Below are 22,769 nucleotides of genomic sequence, written 5' to 3'. Positions count from 1 at the left end.
AATAGCAGCTAAGAGATGGAAGCCAGATGAATTAATGGTGACTCAGGGGACAAAGCTAATTATCCACTGCACCTCCCCCATGATCATGCAATTTATTAATGTATCTTAATAATTACAGCAACATTATCACACAGGTCAGACAGCTCCCCCTCTTTTTGAGCAAAAAGCATTGGAGACTTTTACATGAATATAAGCCATGTAAGCGTTTAAGACCAGCCGCAACGATCCACCATCAATACCTCCCCCATTCCCCCCTTCTAGGAAGAAAAGCAACCAATCCTGACCTCACTGCTTACTGCTGCTACAACAGGAACAAAATATTTGGGCAACTTGGTAATATATATTTAAAGAGAAAAATAAGAAATGATCTCCTGTAAGTGTACAGTACAAATGTAATATAGCAATGAAAGGCAAACTGAATGGGGTGGAGGACTAATCTGAACCAATAGAAATCTGCAGTAAGAGGAAACCTGTGCATGTGCTATTTCAGAAATTAATTATATAAATTCTCCATGAGAAATCTGAAGACAGGAAGAATGGGATATGGGGCAAAAGTCACCTACAGAAGATCTGTCCCTCCCTAGAAATGTAACCATGAAGTGAGGGAAATATCCTTATGAGCCACATCTGTGTCTGAGGAGACAATGAAAATATAATGTCAAGTTCTATAACATATTACTGCTACCTTTGAGAAGAGACTCAAAACCCAGAGATGGATTGGGAGTCTTGCTATACAGAGGTATTTCCTTAGAGACAGATGTGTATATTATAATTACTTTTTGAAGAATCATTGTGTCTATGAATCCTACCCATGTCTGAACATTTGTCAACATTTAATGAGAAGCAGTTCTCCTTTCCTAAACAAAATCATGCAAAATCATAATTCTCCCTATGATGATTTCTCTTCAGTGAAGAAACATGATGAAGTTCAACTATTTGAGAACGTAACTATTATTGAAGTCCAACTCATGAGGAAACCATGGTAGGATGGTGGTAGATGGTGTTTTTGATAAATGATATATTGCTTGGTTTCTAGATAGTGCAACACTTGCAATTTTTTTTTGAAATATTAAGTGGTTTATAAGTGGTAACAAACAAACAAACAAAACTTCTAAGAGATCTAGGGGAATTTACAGGATAGTACTCCCCCCTCAGCCCAATTTTTTGTCCCATGGGTGCTGACAGCTGATTAGTTGGTTATTTTTTTTAAAAAAAAAAAGTAAGAAGAAACCAGCTGTGGCTGCAATTTGGTGGGGGGATCTTTTTGGCCTCAGGGATTCAATAGAGGACAGCATGGATTATTTCAAATCAATATGTGAAGACAGAAACAAATCTGAAATCTACTTCATGCATGGGATTGTATTTCAGACACATTTATCTTCAGAGACCCTTTCTTCTTTCAGATTACTGGACTTGCTTCTATTGGCCTTTTGGAATTTGGCTGCTGAAGTGCTTTCCCCCTCTATTTCTGAAAAGCGTTTTAAAGTTAAAAGTGCAAGGAGAAATGTTCAAACATTGGAAAAGATGGAAACCAGGAAAGATGAGAGAGAGAGAGAGAGAGAGAGAGAGAGAGAGAGAGAGAGAGAGAGAGAGAGGGAAAGAAAGAAAGAAAGAAAGAAAGAAAGAAAGAAAGAAAGAAAGAAAGAAAGAAAGAAAGAAAAACACACCAGGCTATAGAAACCAGATTATTGCTGTTGGTACAGAATTAATGTCCAGCAGTTTATGCCTCTTTGGTGGTACATGAATACTGGATATATTCCAGGTTTGCATATAATAGTGTGAATCATGAAAGAAAAAGTCTCAAGCTCACGGATGAAATAAACTTAGTTAAATTTCCTTTGGTACAATAATATAATTTCAGTAAAATGTACAACAGGTTAATTTGGATACAATAATTCAAGCATTTCATATCGTTGCAAACAAAGTCAGTGAGGCAGAGTGGAAGAAAATTAGATAAGGAATTCAATTCTGATGAAGATAGCAGCAAGCACTGATGAAAGGTACTACTGCACAGGCTGACAAGGGAAAGGATGATAAATTGAATGACTACACAAAGAAGAGGGGTAAATGTTTGGAATAGAAATGAGTATTAGTAGAAAGGCTGGAGATACTATGGGACAGAGATTTTGCTGTACAATATAAGTATGGAAGAATTAACAGAATTAAACGTGCTGTCTGAGAAGAGTAAAAACTGGGCAATGATTATGATGTGAAAGAGGGCACATAAAATGTTATTTCCAAGTATACAAGTAAAACATCTATTTACATATGTCTGTTCCAATGTGAGCAATACAGAAACACACACGACAAATACTTCAGTGCATTTGCACTCTTGGCTAGGCACTTAATCTACTCCAGCTGTTTAAGTAAGCAAAATGAGGGGCTAGAATAATGAGAGCTTTGTGTAAACAGTAACTCTGAAGAGGTACCAAACCAGGTCAGGAGCTTCAAGGTAATGCCTTAAAGTAAAAAGAATGTGGGGGTGAAATTGACTTTCATGTTTGTAACTTGCTAAAGGAAATTTAAAAATCAGATCTATGCTCCCTGGTGAGCTAAATACTTAGTTGCCTAGCAATTATCAGGAGGAGGAAGAAAGAAAAATCAAAGTATGACATTTCTAGCAGCAAAGTACATTATGTGTGTGGCTTAGTTTAGGACTTATGTCCATACTTCAAGACCCAAACAAATGGCCACCTTTTCCAAATCATTCATCCATAAAAACATCAGGAAATTGTGCCATTTTGGCCACAATCCAAACAACACAGAACTAGGTGTGCTTAAATCCACCAATCTCAGTGAGTTTAAGAATGTCTAGATTTCTGTTGGATTGTAGCCTATACAGCAATATAGGAGCATAACTATGCTTCATTTAAACAACACAAGCACAACTCCAGGTCAACCAGCTACAAAAAGTTATTAGAGTAAATTTCAAGCAGTGAAGTCAAGCACAGCATTATAACATTATGTGGGACATAATCAAGCAAAATATATTCAAAGCAGCCCCAATCTGTGTAGCACAAATCCCTCCCATGTACTTAGTGTGTAATCAAGACAAAGAAATGCAAAATCTCATTCCAGATAATTCAAGGGGATATTTTCTCATAACACTTTAATAGTCAAGATTCTAGAGATCTCCAGTATCCAGCTTGGAAGGCAGCAAGGTGTCTGTTTTTATTTTCATTTGATTGTCTCATTCAGACATAATGCTAAATTATGTTTATCAGATGCCCCCCCCCCCCTCCTCTGGTGCAGCAGGTACCAATTGGAAGCTTTCATTTATTTTCATTTTAAAAAAACCCTAACCAAAATTTAGTGTTATGTCCAAATCCAAACTGTGGCTAAATAAATAAGCTAATATTTACCAGTTTAGGATTTGTACTTTAAACTGTGGTTAACTGAAAACAAAAGGGAAAGTTTCCCCTCTTCTCCTTAGGGCTGCACTGGAGGAGGGAAAGGAGGAGTCTACAAAGGTCATGCATACAACATTAAATCATAGCTTAGCATTACATCTGAATCAATCCGTTACATTTTCTTTGGTTCAGAGATGCAGAAACTTCTACCTTGAAAATTCAGTGGGTAAATCAGCCTTGATGATTTTCTATGTGTTAAGTTTTTACTGCTATTGTTCTTGTTCCGTTGTTGCTGTTGCTGTTGTTATTCTTTAAATATAAACACCAACTAGAAGTCTGCATTCTAAATTGAACAATTTAAAGTTTCCGAATGTTTCAACAAGAGGGAAATAATAAGTTATTATTGTCTCGTTAAAACACAAAACGTGTTAGGAAAAATCAGAGGCAGGCTTTCATCTGCTTAACACTGAACGTGGTGCCCCCATACCGGCAGTATTGGAGCCAAAAGAGTGCAGCTAAGAACAAAGAAGAAGCATTAACATAGGTTCAGGAACCTCAGGTTCTGCAGAAGTGCAAAACAAATAATAAATCCAACCCCCCAAAGGTGAAAGTCCCCCAACATCCCAATGAGGACTGAGTGTGATCAGTAGTTATCAGGAGCCACAGAATATTAAATATCATTTGGGAAAGAAAAACTAGAATCGGAAGGAGAGAATGAGTAGACCAGCTTGAATTTCATACAGTTTATACTATCCTAGAAGAAGGCATGGCAGAGTTGCTGGAAGCCTGAACTTAAGAGGAGTCCTACTACATCAGACTACAGAATCCCCTTTTCCACAGTGACCAACAGGATAACTATGGGAAGCCCAGAAGCAAGACAAGGGGGACAGGAGGCCCCTCCTCCTCCTGCTGTTATCCAGTGACTGGCATTCGGACACATTATGTATTGGTATGACTATACATGGCTAGTAGCCATAGGTAGTCTTATCCTCCATGAATCTGTTTAAGCCCTCTTTTAAAGCTGTCCAATTTGGTGGCTTCTTGTGAAAGCTAATTTTCTAACTGGACATTGTATGAGCAAGTGTCCATCCCAAACCTCCCAACATTCAGCTTCACTGTATGATCCCAGGTTCTGGTGCTATGGAAGAAGAAGAAAATGTACCTCTATCCACTTTCTCTGCACCATGTGCAATTTAATACACCCTTTATCATCTGAACTAAATAGCCCCATATTGTGTAATATACATATATATATATATATATATATATATATATATATATATATATATGAGAGAAGTTGTTTCACCTGCTCCAGAGTCATCTTCTGCAGCTCCTTCTCCCAAGCTGCATGGTTGTCATCCTGGTGGTAGGAAGCAGGCGGGGTGAGTCCTCGGAGAATCAGGGGGTCCCGGTCATGGCACAGGGCTGTCAAATGTCCAATATACAACTTCAACTTGCTGCGATTCTGATCAAGGTCTAAAAGGGGCTGAATTACCTAAAATAAAAGAATGCAAGTCAATCATAATCTGACACATACGTAAGCAAATGGAACATTTACTTAATTATAACATAGAAAACTGGAGGAAAGCTAAGAGGAGTAACCAAATTCTCTCTACTTAAAAATATAATTGCATGGTGGGGTAGGGGAGATAAGAAGAGAATGAGTGAATCCAGTCATGAGAAGAGTTGCATATAATTCTGTTTGTTTGACTTGAAAGGGCCCTCCTAAGCAAATTAACAGATTTCAAGAAAAAGTTTCTCCGCTATACATTAAAATACTAATTTAAAATGTTTGGCAGATTTATTTAATTATATCATGTGCTTCCTTCTAAAAGAGCACAGGGATTGGAAAATGGAAAATTGAGAGTGTGAACATTCTGTTAATTACAACCAATTAAACACTGAGGAATAAGAAAGAGAATCTCTAACAACAAAAACAAGGTACAAGGCCTGCATCAGCAATGGTTGCCTGTGGTGAAGTTTTAGCTGTCAAAAAGTTCACATCCAGGCAAAATCTGTGGTTGCACCTTCTGCTTGTCAGCAGGCATAAGGTATCTTTCCAGCCATACCCTCTAACTCTGCTAATGAACACAGAAGTGTGATAATCTCTCAGTCAACAGAAACATGTGCTGGTACTACTTTCAACATTGTCCTGCATACACAACTGTTCTGGCTCCTTTGCTATGTTTCCAACACTCTTTGAATGGATTAATGGTCGTGCAATAGGAGGAGCTGAAAGCTACAGATTAGTGGTGTCAAAATCCCTTCCCCAGTAAGACTGTAGAACCCTGTTTATAGCACATTAGGATTAACATTTTAGCACTGTAAAAAGAAACAGCATGGAATATTACCTCTGTTACAGGGAATTTAAAATTAAAAAGGCAATGCTGTAAGACTGTAAGGGCTACAGGACTGGAAATATGTTGAGGATGACTTGATAGGCAAAATTATGGAAAGGAAATAAATTTTAATTGACACAATGCTTGTGGTTGGCTGCAGACAATAGTAGTAATATTGGCTATCCTTCTCAAAAACCCCTTAAGTTAGCAGGCCTGCAGTATAACTGATAAGTAAAGGTATGTCACACCCAGCAAGATAAGAACACTACAAAGGAGAAATAATTCATTAGCAACACCATTCTTCTTTAAAATTCCCTGTAAAATGCAAGTGTGTTTTGTTGTACACCCATTGTTAAAGCTCCTGTAATTTAACCCACCCCCCAATGGAAACCCTATATCAGCAGTTCTCTATTTACTTGAGTGCCTGGAACTGGTAACTTGAAAGCAATACAATGTGTGGTCTGGTAATGTTTATTTTCTTGTGTTTACAACAGAATGAATTCAAAAAGTTATTCTTATCCCAAGAATCTTTACCATCCCTTCACTATGTACATCACTTTTTGCCTATCATCTTTTCCCAGTTACAAATGTGTAATTTTTGCATGACACAGGATTTTAAGGAGCCTGACCTCTGAATGAGACAGGGAAGGAAGTGAAAAATCTCCACCCTTCACTCCAGAAATGTATTACAGTACATGCCTTTCCCTTCCTTTGAAGCAGCTGATTTACCTCAAACATGATTTAGCACACTGAAAATTCATATACTGTGTTTCTCCAAAAATAAGACACCGTCTTATATTTATTTTTCCTCAAAAAAACAACAGTGGCTTATTTTCAGGGGATGTCTTATTTTTTATTACATGTCCAGCCTAGCCTCTTCCTTGGCGGCCTCCAGAACTGCGCCTATCACTATGTCTTATTTTCGGGGTATGGCTTATATTGCGCAAATGCTTAGAAATTCTGCTACGGCTTATTTTATGGGTATGTCTTATTTTTGGAGAAACAGGGTAAACGTGTGGCTGACTGGAAAAGTTCTACAATCATGGGTGTGATAGTTGTATAATTCTTTTTACCAGTTCTAAATTCTAAAAAGCATTTATCAGATTAGGGCTGAGACCAGTGTTGATATAAAATTTAGAATTCACTTTTAAAATAGGGAAACAAAGGTCAAGAATGTAGGACTAGGGTGAAGCACTGTTTGGTTGAGAACACAGTATTCTTTCTACATAGATACCGTGTTTCTCCTAAAATAAGACGTGCCTCTAAAATAAGCCATGGCACGATCTTTTGAAGGCCAAAAAATGTAAGACATCCCCCCAAAATAAGACGTGTTGGGGGAGCCAGCGGGACGACCCAGAGCGAGCCGGCAAACGCAGCAGCGCGCGCTGCGCCGAGCCCCAGCACAGCGGGAGCCCCAGCACAGTGACGCGCGGAGCTCCGGCTGAAAGGGCCCCAGGACACGGCAGCGGGCGGCGCGCGAAGCCGCAGGACCCGGCAGCAGCCCCAGCCGCGCCTCGCTGCACTGCGTGAAGCCCAGGGACCCAGCAGCGGGTCCTGGGGCTTCGTGCGGCACGGCTGAGGCTGCTGGCTCCTGCCGGGTCCTGCGGCTTCGCGCGCCGCCCGCTGCCGGGTCCCTGGGCTTCACGCGGTGCGGTGCGGTGCGGTGCGGCGCGGCGCGGCTGGGGCTGCTGCCGGCTCCTGCCGGGTCCTGCGGCTTCGCGCGCCGCCCGCTGCCGGGTCCCTGGGCTTCACGCGGTGCGGCGCGCGAAGCCGCAGGAGCCGGCAGCAGTCCCAGCCGCGCCGCGTGAAGCCCAGGGACCCGGCAGCGGGCTCAGCGGGCGGCGCACGAAGCCGCAGCACCCGGCAGGAGCCGGCAGCAGCCCCAGCCACGCCGCGCCGCGTGAAGCCCAGGGACCCGGCAGCGGGCGGCGCGCGAAGCCGCAGGAGCCAGCAGCAGCAGCAGCAGCCTCAGCCGCGCCGCACGAAGCCCCAGGACCAGGCAGCGGGCTCAACGGGCGGCGCGCGGAGCCACAGGAGCCGGCAGGAGCCGGCAGCAGCCTCAGCCGCGCCGCGCTGCGTGAAGCCCCAGGACCCAGCAGCGGGCGGCGCGCGATGTTGCAGGACCCGGCAGGAGCCAGCAGCAGCCACAGCCGTGCCGCATGAAGCCCTGGGACCCAGCAGCAGGCTCAGCGGGCGGTGCAAGAAAGCCCCGTACCATACGTAACAATAAGACATCCCCCGAAAATAAGCCGCGATGTATTTTTTTAAAAGAAAAATAAATATAAGACGTGTCTTATTTTAGGAGAAACACGGTACCTATAAAAGATTATGTATGGTAAGGCTGCATGTTGCAACACAGTAGACATGTCTTCTGGTCATCTTTAGGTAGAGAGGAAACTGTAACACTATCCTTTGAAATAGTATCATTATCATTATCCAACATAATATGAATGCTTGCTGAACTAGTTCCTTTCTGACGCCACTCTATACTGTACAGTGGACACTCTGGTTGCAAACGTGATCCGTGCGGGAGGCACGTTTGCAAGCCGCAGCGCTCGCAACCCGCGTCTGCGCACACACGGATTGCAATTTGACGCTTCTGCGCATGCGTTAAGTGCGATTTAGTGTTTCTGCGCATGCGCCGAAACCTGGAAGTAACCCGTTCTGGTACTTCCGGGTTCGGAGCGGAGTCCAACCCGAAAAGACACAACCTGAAGCGGCTGTAACCCGAGGTATGGCTGTATAATGTTAGTCCTGTATGATGATACTGACCCCCTTTCCTTTAGTATAAACTACCTAAATTATGGGAACAGAACCCATTAAGTTGGAAACAAGATCATTTTATCCATGGATAAGCCACTTGCTGAAAGCATCCTAATTTGATTACTGCTGCTTATTTTGTAAAGGGCTGATCCTGCCCTCTTGGAGAATAGTAAAGCTCACAGAGGAGTTCATTTCTTTCCCTTGGGATGCATTAACTCCACCAGTAAGTACCCTGCTTATCTCTATGTTTCTCCCACATCTAATTTGAGCTGGCCACTTAGCAAGAGTCACAGTGCTTCCCGCAACTGCAGAGCTTATCTTAAGAGGATGCAAAAAGCACCTGCCAAGCAGAAAGGCAGAGCTGGACAGGACTGATGAGCTGGGTTGCAAGTCTCTGTGCAACCTGAATGCTTTCTAGAGCTTATCCAAGATATGGGAATATTTTCTAAAACAGCCTCTTTTTATTAACAAGAGATATTCTGGCCATCCCTGTCTCTGCCCAAGCTATCGGTATTCATTCAATGTCCAGTTTAACACATTTAAAGCACGATAAAACCTGTCAAACATGACATAAAAAGTGCATTTGAAAATATTGGCACAATGTACCGAGTGAATTTATTTAAAAACCATAAACAGAAGTCGGCTCAATGCAAAATGGTTTTTTTCATTTCAATGCTGAAAACTGTGCCAACTAGTAGTATTTATTAACCCTGTTAAAATGCAGGTTGGATTGAGGAACAAAAATTTCACTTTGACTAACTTCCATCAGGAAAAAAAGATTGCTCAAATACACTACTGTACAATAAAGTAAGAAAGAATAAAAACAATACAGTTAAAGACTAAGACTAATTAAAAGGTGACCAGAGATTTCTTTGTACCCCAAAGAGTGAGCAAAACCTCTACCGGAGTGCCAGTCATGGCAACAATTTGTAATCCTTCAGACATTATAAGCTTCTGATAGCAGACTATCTTAATAGGTCTAACCACCCCCAAAGAGGAAAATGGGTGCTGAAAGTCAAAACCTCAACATGAAGCGGTCTGACCACCACTTGATGAAAAATCCCCTACAATCAAACCCACATTTCTGCCTAGTGAACACATAGTTTTGGTTGTGCCAATGGCATTTTGTTATAGCCCAATGGCATTTGTGGCAGTCAAAATCCTACACTGTCTCAAACCAGGAAACCTTGATGTGAATATTGAGGTTCCCAAGACAGCAAGCCAGGGGGGCCCTCAACTCCAAATTTGGGACAGTCTCCATCAGCCCAGGCAGATAAACTGTCAAAACAGAACACCAACAGAATCCCAATCTGTCCCTTGTGCCCCACACCTGGTGCAAACAGTCAAAATGCGGGCTGGACTGGGCATGGATCCTGGGAAGGGAATGTCTAATAGCTATATTGATTCTCCCTATCCACAGTGGAAAAGGAAAACACAAGAACATCCTTAAAAATTATGATCAATTTCCATTATAAGTTCTGAATCTTTTGGAAGAATCCACTGCAGAACCTCAACAAGAGGTTCAAAACCAGCAGCAGTCACTTCCATACTTGACTTTTCCTCCCTGCCCATAACGTTTCAACAGAAACCACTGTAAAGAATTTTGGCTGCATTGACAGACCCATCTTTTCTGGTTTCATTTCTGCCAGAGTCAATCAAGAAATCATATTTATAAAGCAAATTCTTTCTGAAATTTTAATACACCACGAACAAATCCCATGGATTAATGATTTCCAGAGCTCACCGCCTTCACCTTGGGAACTAGCCAAACTTTGGGGAAGGGAAAAAAAACCTGGGGAAAGATACAAAAGAATGAACACTGCTTTCTCTATTGACACTCCCAGAAACAGCTTCCAAAGAGACTATGAAAAAGCTTGCATTAGATCATCACGTTTTTTTAAAAAGAATGTGAATTAATGTACTCTTCTATAGATATATGTCCACATCACAGAACTGCCATAACTGGCAGTCTACACAAAATGTTTCTGATCTTCACAACCAAATTCAGAACAGTGGAACAATGTTTTAAGACTGAGATGCTTTGATGAAGATGGAAAACTGAATGTGCACTTGGCTGAATTCAGACACCATAATTTTAAAGAATTTCCAAGATGACTGAAATTTAAACTAGAACAAGACTAATATTACCATGCCCCCTGCCTTTTGCTCCGCTTCTCTGAGAGTTGCCTGATCTCAAAAGCGGTTTGGCACCTGCCTAAGTGAAGCAAAACAGAACTGCCCTATACAGACTGAAGGGCAGATCATGGGAACATCAAATGTTTTTTATGTGTCAGCTTTTTCTCCACTGTCAAAATGTTTTGGAAACTGGCAGTAAACTAAAATGGTTTTAAACAAAGTCATTTTTGGATATGAGTGCAGGAGAGGAATCTCTTGATGACAGTAATGAGGTGGCTTCATATTTTTCAATGTGTTATGAACCACAAAGTCTGGGACTCAGTTCTTCTAAGATGTGTCATATACTGTGTTAAAGCCCTTTTTCTGTGTTAGCGATAGTTTTAACATTTTTTGAAACAAAACCACAGAGTGAGAATGGACATACTAAGGTATGTGAAGGTATACAACCACCACCACTTCTTCCTAGTGAATTTAGGGAGTGAAATGGAGTTAATTTCAAAGTCTTTAGCAAGATCTTCATTTTGATGTCAGAAGGCTGAAGCCTTGAGCATGGCATGTCTTGAGGTAAGTTTTCATGATGTTGCTTTTAGTAATCTGATAGAGACAATCATATCACTATCATAGAGACAATTCTTATTCAGTTTTTTCTTCACACAGAGATCACGGTCGCTTTCAGTGCCTATTCTTCCACAAGACGACCATTATGATGAGTAAGATAGTAAAGGTGAGAGCTGCATTTTCCAACTGTATCGGTATGGACCAAATACAAGTAAAAAATCCTTTGTTAAATTTCCTGAGTTTGCATCCTAAGATTAGTCAAGATTAGTGTGTCGGGATTAAGACTCCAAACCTCTAAACATACTGCTAGTTATATTTTATTTTGCAGGGGGGACAATGACACTATTTGTTCTTGTCCTTGAGGGACAAGACATAATTCAATTTAAAGACATAATTCAATTTAAAAAATCAAAACCCTTTTTACTTAACACATTGTGTTAAGGGCTTTTCATGTTCATTCAGATTTCAAAGTGCCAGGAAATTTTAGTTGACTATAACTAAATGAGCATTATTACATAAAAGGTCAATTCTGAATTTTTTGAATGGTGGTACCAAGCCTAAGTGGTTGAGGGGACTTGTTGAAGGGAGCAAGAGGCTTCTGTGTGGTTGATGGGAAAAAAGTTGGAAGAATGAAGGCCCTAAGTAGGAATATAACTAGACATAAGAGGGAGGAGGGCAAGGCCCTAGGCAGGGAACACTTGGGACATGAGTTACCCACATGGAGTATAAAAGCAGTTAGGAGCAAAAAAGATTGGTAACCACAAAGAGAGATGACAGGAGAGATGACAGCAACTCCCAGATGGGCCTCTGCAGGACCTAAGAGCTAAGGGGTTTCTTACTAGTACAGGCTCAGCCGTTCAACATCAGCTGAAATAGGAAGTACATCCGGGACTATTATGGTAAGGTTTGACTTGACTCCTTTGGTGTACACATTTATCTCTGGACTGAAGATACAGCACCATGGTTTATTAACTACTTGCAGCCACCGGTAAGGAAGCTCACTTTGGGTGTCCCAGGCTGACGGAGCAGGTCCTTTCCACTCTAGAGCATCTGGCCTGCTCTGTCCTAGTGACTGTCTATATACTGACTACAGCAAGGCACTGTCTATATACTGACTACAGCAAGGCACTGGAAAGCTGACCAAATACCAGGGCCCATAGACAAAACTCTTTGTACAAACAATACACATAGCAAAGGCACAACACACTTTGTATCAGTATACGAAAGAGCTACAGATTTCAACTTTCACACTTCAATAACGGATCCGATGTTCCATCTTCTCTCTTGTCCATTCCAATACTGTATTCATATTCTCTTCCTTTTTCTTGCATCCTCATGTCCTACCCTTTGCCTCTCTTATTATGATTTCAAATGTAAGATTTATACCACAGCAAATAAGTTGCAAACAACCATGAAAGCCCCAGTGATGCCATTACCCTTTTATCTGTTGTGTCAGTTCTTGTCTTCCAAAGTAACAGGAGCGAACACTTTGTTGACAGAGAAGTACATATGTTTCCTCAGTTTTATCCTCTTTGTACATGCAGTGTTTAAATGGAAGTTCCTTTAATCTACACCTACCACAGTATTTTCATTTTACCATGTAAATTAGACTGAACGGTTCCTGCCTTCTAAGCTAATTCCTCTTCCCCCTCATTAACTTACCTCTCAGCTCACCCAGCTCCCTGGCATTCTTCAGCATGATACTTACTCTTCACCATCATGTTGAATAGTTTTAACACCATACACAAACACATAGACTCCAAAGGGGCGTGAGATCACTAACGAGCATGAATTAAATCGCCCCCCTAAAAAATAAAAATAAAGGGAGGGCCAATTCAACTCCCAGGTTGTAAAATTAAAACTTTGGCCCTATCACAATTGCTGTGGGTTTCCTACATAATTGACTTAGAACGAAGGATCTGATCAATGCAACAATATATTTAACAAGACAATAAATCAGGCAGAATGCAGAAAAGTTGGAAAGCTATTTCTTCCATTAAGTTACTATTAATCTTCTCCAAATCCTCATTTGCTTTATCAAACATTGTAGGTAACTGGGGAAACCCAACAATCTTGCAGCAATATCAGCAGCATGGTTCATCATGCTCAAATCCTGCAGAAAAGTGATTTGAGTGATTTGTTACTTTTAAAAAGAGAATCTCTGGATCGTTCAGCTTTATAGCAAAAGTTTTTTCTAATTGCAAATATCAGCTACCATGGTTAAACTGTACTGCTAAATTATAATGGTGACATTCCCTCTTACAACATGAATCATGCTGCTGCTTGCATATAAATCCAACCACATGCTCTGGGAGTGTATTCTCACAACAACACAAAACAGTAACAAGTTAACAGATTAAAAAAATAAAAAATACAAATAAGTAGGAAAACATTTACATGCAGAGGCCACATTAGAAAGGGAAAGGAAAGACACCCAAACCTCATGAATCACACAGAAGCAAGATGCAAGAGTGACCATGGGAAACTTTTCTACTGGTAAAGAAAGCTGATTCTCACCGTTCTGAACAAAATGGCTGAACTAAGAGCATCTGATTGGCTATGCCCAAATACCCTCCTCCTCATCCTATTGGTTGAGAGAAGACAAGGGGGAAAAGCCCCAGAGCAGCATGGGAATGAAATAAAGACTCAATTAGTATTTAAACCACACAAAAGAAAAACGTTCTAGTGGGAGAAAAAATAGCCACTAATTCCTTGTATCTTCTACTCTGCTATCTTCAAATAACCTGAATCACTATAAGTATTATTAGGTGATTTAGTTAGTTTCTGAACATTAAAATATGCTGAAGGCACATCTGATTGGTAATTGTGGCTGAACTTCTCTACATCTGACAGTTTTTGCCTTCATCTCATATGATCACTACCTTCTGCTGCAATCATATTTCACATGAAGGAAGAGCCCCTTTGCCTCCTTTCAGTGTGCAAAGCAAATATCCTTTTATTCCCCAGGAAATTCAGAACTGCAGAGCATTGTTTCAATGTGCAACATCAATGCTGCTCCATCATGAGAAATGTTATGTCTGACATCTTCAAATAGTAGCTTAAAAGTTTCTAACTACTGATAGCCCCAAATGGCTTTCAGGCAGGACTTTCAGTTCCCAACTGCAGGTTTTAGAAATGCCCCCATGGCAAATAAATAAATAAATCAGGATACAATGATTCCTTCGGTGGCTGTACTTTGAAATAAATACCTTCTTAAACATCTTAAGGGCTGTCACATGGAAGATGGAGCAAGCTTGTTTTCCTCTGCTGCAGAGGCTAGGACCTGAACCAATGGATTCAAGTTATAAGAAAGGCGATTCTGACTAAACGTTAGGAAGAACTTTCTGACAGTAAGAGCTGTTCAATAGTGGAATGGACTCCCTCGGATGGTGGTGGACTGTCCTTCCCTGGAGGTTTTTAAACAGAGGTTGGATGGCCACCTGTCAGGGATGCTTTAGTTGTGATTCCTGCATTGCAGGGGGTTGGACTAGATGAACTCTTGGATTCTAATTTTAAAGCTTAGCATGATAGAAAGTGGTGGGGAGAGAAAAATTATAAGTGACCCTTCCTTCGTTATTTTTCTTTGTGTCCTTCAAAGGAAAGCACACACAACATACTGTACCAAGCCTCCCTAAGCTTCCCCCCCCTTTAATGTCACCTGTGGAAGCTGCTGAAGTATAATTTTTGCATCAATGGGCAATTTCAAGCATTTTTCAATGCACGTACTGTACATTTTTCATTTCTCCCCATAATCATTGTACAACATAGTAATACTTTTATATAAATGGGATACCTCTATGGTGGTTTTAGAATTACAAGAGGGTGCAGGTCTGTGAGGTATTCACTTTATCAAGCTAGATGGTAACCAGATAAGGTTTATTATTATTTTTAACTAAGTTAGTGAATGCTCCAGTACTGGCGAGAGCTTTATAGTTAGGAGGTCCTCTTGCATTGAATATGGTTTTTTGCTAAGCATCTTGTTAGTTTCCAAGCACGTCTCAGTTCAGCCAGCAACATCTGAAGTTAAATTGTGCATAGGAAACAGTAAATTGATTCTCTTTTAGGACACGCTTCATTGAGCATGTACAGGAACAGCCTATGATCATTTAGCGCACAGGCTGGGATTTCCTCGCATGGATGCAGCCACCCTTACAAACAAGCAATAAGGCCACAGATTTGAGCACACAGGTCTCCATAGAAAGAAGCAATCTGAAATAACTGTTCACTTGAGTTACGCTAAGAATGATATGCCAACAAACCTCTGCTAGACTTTCTGCAACAATGAAATCTAATGATTTGCTAACAGGAATTCCAATTTTATAACAGAGCAAGGAAATCCATGTCATAAATCAGAACAAGCTAATTCTTTTAATTCCCTTTTGGAGGAGCTGCTTCTAGTCCTAGATATATAGGTGAAACTAGAATATCGTCGAAAAGTGCATTTATTTCAGTAACACAACTTAAAAGGTGAAACCAATATATGAGATAGATGCATGACATGCAAAGCAAGATACATCAAGCCTTTATTTGTTGTAATTATAATTATTTGTCGTTAGGTGGGTCAATTATAAATGGAATGTAATTAATAGATGTAATAGCAATGTTTATTTTTGTATTATTGTAACAATTTGTTTTATTACTATGGAATTTCCAAAAGAAAGCATTTGTAAAAATAAAAATAATAAGTTGCATTACTGAAATAAATGCACTTTTCAACGATATTCTAATTTACCTAGTTTCACCTGTACAAATCAGTACACACCAGTAAAAGATAACTGTAAAAAGAAAAAGAGCAGGGTCTTACCTGATCTGGGGAGGGTTTATGGTTAGTTTGGTTGGAATGAGATGACGATTTGAGATGATCATCCTCATAGTTATCTGCCATCAATTTCATGCGATTTTGAGTCTACAAAAGAGACATAAGAATACTGAGTTTTCAGGGTTTTATTTATAAAAGAGATTTACACAATGTATTAAATATAACAAGAGAACTGGAGTATAAATCTACTATTATATACAGATAATCATATGAATTAAAATCTAATTCCAATTTCAAATGATTTAAGGGAAAAACCATTTTTGTATGGACAAGCCATTTGACATATATGCTAAAAGCAAATCACTGATCAAAAATTAAACTATAAGAATATGTTAGTATTATATAAAATTACCTTTCCTATCACTTTATTGATGAAACCTGCTTGGTGGGATTAGGTAGGCTTAGACTTATTGGTACAGAGAACTTGTAATAAATGTGTGATCAGGAAAACAAATTAAGATGACAGTAATATTGAATCAGGAACACAAATACAACCCAAGGCCTAGTATTCTAACAAGGCAATTCCCACAAACTTCAAAACTTTTAAGGCTCTTTCCGGTTCGACACAAGAGATGCTCAAAGGTAAAATAAGCAAAACAGAATATGAGCATATGGAGATGGATCCCTTTTTGTAGGCCTTGTGCCAAGTCACCAAGGTGTAAAAGACTTTTGAAATGTATGTAAGGCCAGAAGAAGCCCTGAAGGGTGAATGACTTAGCAAAGAGGAAGCAAAATGGAAAGGGCAGCTAATAAGGACAAGAGGCTGCTCACGGGCCTAACAGGCCAGAACCCCCCAAGTGGGAGGAATAAAGTCCAGGGTTTTCTGACAGGAAGTGTTTGTTTGATGGGTGGAGGGACAGTGGCTGAACGTGGGGGCGGGATGAAGAGGAAGAACCACCAAATCCTAGGACTAAGATCTGATACCAGGGAGTAAAGATGCCACATCTAAATGCCAGTTGTTAGGGAGTGCTGTTGAACTCAGGAGCGCGCATGGAGGTGGGGGTGGGGAAGGAGGTGGTGAACGGGATGCGGGAGGGGGCAGCATGTTTTCCAGCATCTGCCCATGCTCCCCATTCACCCGGGCAAGTCCCAGGGCTTCTGTCTCCACTTTGGGCAGCATGACAAAGCGGTAGCCGTGAGCCGGTTGGGGCGGCGCTGCCTGCACGTCCCTGGCATGGCGGCACCGGGATGCAGCAGCAGCACCGGAGCATGGAGAGGAGGAGGAAGCAGCTGCTCTCAGCTGTGCTCCTAGCTACTGGACGCTGAGCCGGGCGGGCTGCAGCCTGCAGGCAGTGCAAGTGCCCAATACCCCGCCCCCCGGAATGTGGTGCCCGCACTGCCTCACCTGGACCTTGCTTGGGGTTGGGCTTGGGATGGGAGGAGGGCGGGAAGGTCAACCTGCCCAGCATAGTCCCCCCTCATGCTCCCCCCCCAAACACCGCCTCTCTGCGCACTGGGGGAGAGTCGCCAACTTCCTAGTCTCCCTACTCTGGAGTCACATTCCGAGGAGCCGTACAAATCCCAGCAGAGGGAAGGGAAGGGAAGGAAGCAGTGGCAGTCAGTGCTGGGGCCAAGCTGCTCACTCAAAACAGAACTGTGCACTCAAATCGGAGCATGTTCGGCTTCCGAAAAAAGTTTGAAAACCGGAATACTCATTTCCGGGTTTGAAGTGTTTGGGTTCCAAGTAGTTTGAGAACTAAGCTGTTTGAAAACTGAGGTACCACTGTATGTGTCTATTGTGAGGGCTCCTGGAGTCTAACATACTAATCATCAGAAGTGATGTGTTCTTTTGATCTTGAATTACAGCTTGTTGCATCACCAGCCACTTAACCATTGTGAAATAAAAACAGCACTGTGATAAACATTCTCAGACTTCAGTCCTTGTTTACAGAGCTGGAAAAAACACCTGCCCTACCTTTTGCCTTAAACTCTTAGATGTGGTGGTATAATGTCCAAAATCACACACCACATATCTCCAAAGGGGTTAGCCATGAGCAATACTTTTAAAACAGATGCAGCTGGGAAAAAGCCCAAGTGGCTTTACATTAAATATAGGAATGTGATATTTCACGCTATTGCAAAATATGTAACTGGAATGGCGATGTGGGAAATAATTCCGGCCATCATTGTTTAGAAAACTGTTCAACAGGGCTCCAGAACACTGTAAGGAAACATGAGAACTATTTTACTGGAAGTCCCAACTTGTGACATGACACAAACATCAAGTTAATTTCAGTCTCCAAACCTAGAATCCAAAGGCTGATACACAAATATATTTATAAACAAAGGAAAGAAGCAATATATAACTTTGACTGGAATATTTGCTGTTTTATTAATTTATGCTAACTGGTCAATAATAATGTTACAATGGAAAATAAAAGTTACAATGATACCTAAAACTCGTGATTGTTTTGGGAAACCAGATGTTACTTATTTTTAAAAACTATACTGTGCCATCTCAGACAGCAACCCCCTAGATCTCCAGGAGGAGAGACACCACCCAATGCATTTTTCCAAGCAATTTTTCTTTGGAAAAAAAAATTCAGAAAGGGTGACAAAACTCACCCATTCTCCAAATTACATTATTTCCTTGAAATTGGAAACACCCAGTCAATCAGGACAGTATTATTTGCCACAATGTGCACAAACTGTCTAATCCCAGAGTCCAACACCCAGCACTAATCTACAGCACACACTTTAAAACACCTTCCTCAAGTTTACTCTGACTGATGACCCTGGAATACTCAGAATTCATTCAGGATAATTCCACCGTCTCACATTGCTCGTCCCGTTCTGTTCCGAGAGACAGGAGCTTAGCCAACACGCCACTTTAGAGACTGGATGGGAAGCAGCAGAAGGAGCAGGGGCAGAGAACCATGATAAGATGATTTGGTTTCTACACTGTGGAAAAAAATGCTTCTTCTTTTTTTGCAGGGCAGCACAGAAAGTCTCTCTGCATGGCTCCCTTTCTGCTTCCTCTCAGCCTCTAACATTGCTTGCTTCCCCCCAACCCTTCTTAACCTGTTTATTCTCCCTCTCAATCCCTACACTCACTATTTCTATCCCTTTCACCCCTTGTTGACTTCTTCCCCGTATGCATCAAGCCTGCCTATGTGCCACCTGTGTTGTGCCTACTGTGACCCTAGCTCCACCTGCTGTTAGATACCTTTCCCTGTCCTTCACCCCAGCAGCAGCGGGCAGCTGCCACCACTGTGTATGTTTTATAGCAGGATATGTCTTTGTTGGTTTTTCTTTCGTATGCACACAATACCACATTTTAAACCTTGTAAAATTGCTAGGATGCTTTCTTGTCTTTTTTTAAAAAAATAAACTGCTGAGGTAAGGTTCTCTAAAAGACACATGGCAATAAGATCTAAACAGAACTAAGATTAATGATGTGTCAGTAAAGTTGTCTATAATTTCAATTTCCTCATCTGGATTTTCTAGCACTAAGTAAATTACTTTAATGAAAATAGGCAATTTGGATCTAAAACATGAGTTATTCTGCCAACTGTACTGAAAAGTACAAGCTCAACTCTCAGGTAGAAGTTATAAGATACAGTTCAGCTGTCAAACATACTTCAGTGATAGGCAGCATATACAAAAATATGGGTCATTGCTGCAGCTACACTGCCGTGTATCTAAATTTACATCTAATATGAGGTAAAGCAATAATGTAAGAAGAGAACAAAAATGTATAGTAATTGCTTAATAGTCACCTAAGGAATATCCTCTGTGCTAAGGTACTGTACTGAAGGGAGCTGGGGAATTCATAATTAAAATATATAAATCTCAGTTCAATTACACCTCCACTGGATAGTTTATTTATTTATTTCTATTTATTTATTTGAAGTACTTATAGACTGCCTTACAAGGCAAATCCTCCATGAGGCAGCTTAAGAAATATAATTAGCTTCATATACATACTAGGAACATTGTGCTTCCAAATTATGTACAATACCATTTATGTACAATGCTTTTAGTTTTCACCCACCCAGGTGCCCTAAGCAAGAACAAAAGTTTGGTGCCCCCCTCCAAATATTTCTTAGTTGCACAATAATTCATTTTGGTACAGGTGCTTTTTAAATGGATCTTCTCAGTAGGTACCCATATAAATACAGGGTATTAAAAATATATTAGTAGTAGTATTTTGCACTCCCTTGGCTCGGTGCCCGGGGGAATGGGGACGGGACCGCCTGCACCGCCCTAAATCAGGTGCTGCACCCCTCACCCCGTGATCCTTTTTGCTGTGCCTGTCCACCAAAGCTGTTTCCAAGCTATATACCATTTTCCCTAACCCTGGTTTTGCCTCATCAACAACAGATGTTAACTAGTGGAACAGAAACTATCAGCTGGAACTGCCTCCAGGCCTGATGGAAGAGTGCCGGAATGCTGCTGCTCCTTCCTCTGCATAGTTTGGAACAAGCCACTTCAAACACAGTTCATTATCCATGCAGCTGATGAGCTATGTGTGGACTGGACTGTCCCAAGGCACAGGTCTGGACTTTAAAGCTCTGTGTCCAAGCGGTTTTCTCTTTCTTTCTTTCTTTCTTTCTTTCTTTCTGTCCCAGCACTTTCTCTGGGAAAACCCATGTTTTACCACTGAATTGGAGGGAATGGCAATCCTCAGAAACCCCAACTGCTGTTTGCTCAGATTCAGCGGTAAAATGCGTTTTCCCAGGGAACGCACTGGAACAAAAACAAATAAGCAAACAAAAACCCCTCAGGCACAGAACTTTAAAACCTGGAGATGTATAGAAACATGGCACAAAAGGAAGCCTGGAAGAGCCCTTAAGTTTTGCTTCTTGTGACTACAAAAACAGGTGGGTTTATTAAATACCTCACAGGCAAATTACATGTCCATTTGGTTCAGTGCACCACAAGTTTGGTTTAGGTCAAGATTTACCATCCATTTGTAGAATAGAATCACATTAACCAACATTCCAGTTCATGGAAGTTATGAAGGGTTTCATTCCAGTTTTGCAAACTTGAAAAGTGCAGTTTAAACCTCCAATAGTTGAAGCTTCAAGGGCAGTCTAATTTCTCTAATGGCAATGTCATTAACAACATTGGACAAAGTAATAGTTTCTCAAAGGCAATGTGAAAAGAAATTTATCATAAAAGCTCAATGAAGTGGTTTCAAACAATTACAATTTTATATCATCACTTCTATTGCACCAAAAAAGATGGTCCCTGGCTCTCCTTTCATATTCAGATTCCAGTAAGAGGGCACACACACACACTGCCATCTCATTGTTTTGACAATAATTGCAGCTAAACAACCTTCTTTTAAGCAGTTAGGAATTCTTTCAGTAGCTATTGAACTGCCTGAAATGGCAACAAATCTAAGGTGATCAACACTCACAGATACACCAGAGCTTTTGTTTGTGTGTGTTACCATATGACCCAGAAATCTGCTTGCACCTTCAAAGGGTTATGTGTAGGCTGAAAATACTATCATCCCCCTCCCATCCCGCCATCCCAATTCTAGGAACTGTTCCTAGGAAGGGGGAAAATGCTTACCAAGAGATGTAAATTCCTGGATTCTAAAGTGATGGGGACTGCTCAGTGTCAGCTTAACACAGGCTGTCTGCAAGAGCCTAGGAACAGTTCTGGGTGCACACATGAATGCGCCTGTGTCTGCATCATATAAACACTGCTGATAGCAACATTATTTAAAGAAACAAAACTATTTGAGCCTGCTATTACTTTTGGCAGAGTAATAATCAAAGTTGGAAGGAGGAGGAGGAGGAGGAGGAGGAGGAGGAGGAGGAGGAGGAGGAGGAGGAGGAGGAGGAGAACAGTCCTCCCTCAGTTCTTCCCTTAGCGTTGCCAAGTGCCTTCACAAAATTTTCTGGAGTAACACAGTAAACCTAATTTCTGGAATAGCAAGCAAGGCGGTGGCAGCCGTATTAAATTGGGTGCTTATAGATCTACCTTAGAAAGACAACTAGTGATGGTCTTGTGTACAGAGTGACCACAGCTCTTCACTGTGCTTTTGATTCATGTATTCATCAGTGATTCAGAATCATGATATCATTCACACCAGTCTCCCAAATATTTCAGGTGGGCTGTCCACTTTTTTCAAAAAAGCACTGCTTGCAATTTTATTGTGTTTCACATTTCCTTGGTACGTAAACCACACACACACACACACACACACACACACACGAGCTTTTTACACCACAACTTTTACAAATATACACCATGCACAGCCAGCTTCTGCTGGAACAGGTTTCCCTAAGGTGGATCTGAGGAGACACAGTTGCACAACACAAGTACCCTTCAACAGTGGTTTTACAACTCGGAAGTACATATGCTTACACATGTCCTTAAAGTTTAAAGGGATTTTCTTAATATTGCTAGTTCTTGCTGCTTAACACAAGGCTGAACAACACACACACATAAGACACAAACTGGCAGAAAATTCCTCTTTTCATACAATTACTGAGGGAAGGCTACAAACAAAATAGCTTAGTTAAATTACACCAGGGACAGGGAACCTGTGGCCCTCCAGATGTTGTTCAACTACAATTCCCATCATCTTGGACCACTGGCTGTGCTGGCTGGGGTTGATGGGAATTGGGGTCCAACAGGTTCTCCACTCCTCAACTATAATATTAACATATCTTGTTCATTGGCTGAGTGTCCATTTACATGGTGACCATATATATAGTCATACAAAGAGGCGCAGATAATTCCCGGCCACCTTCTCTGTCACTTGTATAGAATAAAAGGGTTACTATACAATTTGAACAGTAGATGACTAGTAAATGTATTGTAAACATTTGAACTGGTAAATGA

General features: G+C 41.1%; 1 protein-coding gene across 14 annotated transcripts in view; it reads right to left on the bottom strand.

Moving 5' to 3' along the window:
- ERC1 (ELKS/RAB6-interacting/CAST family member 1) overlaps positions 1 to 22,769 on the bottom strand; it is a 172,634-nt gene that overhangs the window by 8,574 nt on the left and 141,291 nt on the right. For 10 of the 14 annotated variants that reach the window (XM_035127943.3, XM_035127945.3, XM_088652360.1 and 7 more), the window contains 2 exons: positions 15,951 to 16,052; positions 4,657 to 4,845 (listed from right to left, as the gene is read on the bottom strand). In XM_035127943.3, the coding sequence (XP_034983834.3) occupies positions 4,657 to 4,845; positions 15,951 to 16,052 (291 nt within the window). Of the gene's footprint in view, positions 1 to 4,656; positions 4,846 to 13,663; positions 13,731 to 15,950; positions 16,053 to 22,769 lie in introns of those variants that run through there. The other 4 variants (XM_088652368.1, XM_088652369.1, XM_088652370.1 and 1 more) reach the window with 2 other exon arrangements.

Source organism: Zootoca vivipara, chromosome 9 (genome assembly GCF_965207765.1).
Source record: "Zootoca vivipara chromosome 9, rZooViv2.hap1.1, whole genome shotgun sequence".
Lineage (NCBI taxonomy): Eukaryota > Metazoa > Chordata > Lepidosauria > Squamata > Lacertidae > Zootoca > Zootoca vivipara.
This window is presented reverse-complemented; position numbering and strand designations above follow the sequence as displayed.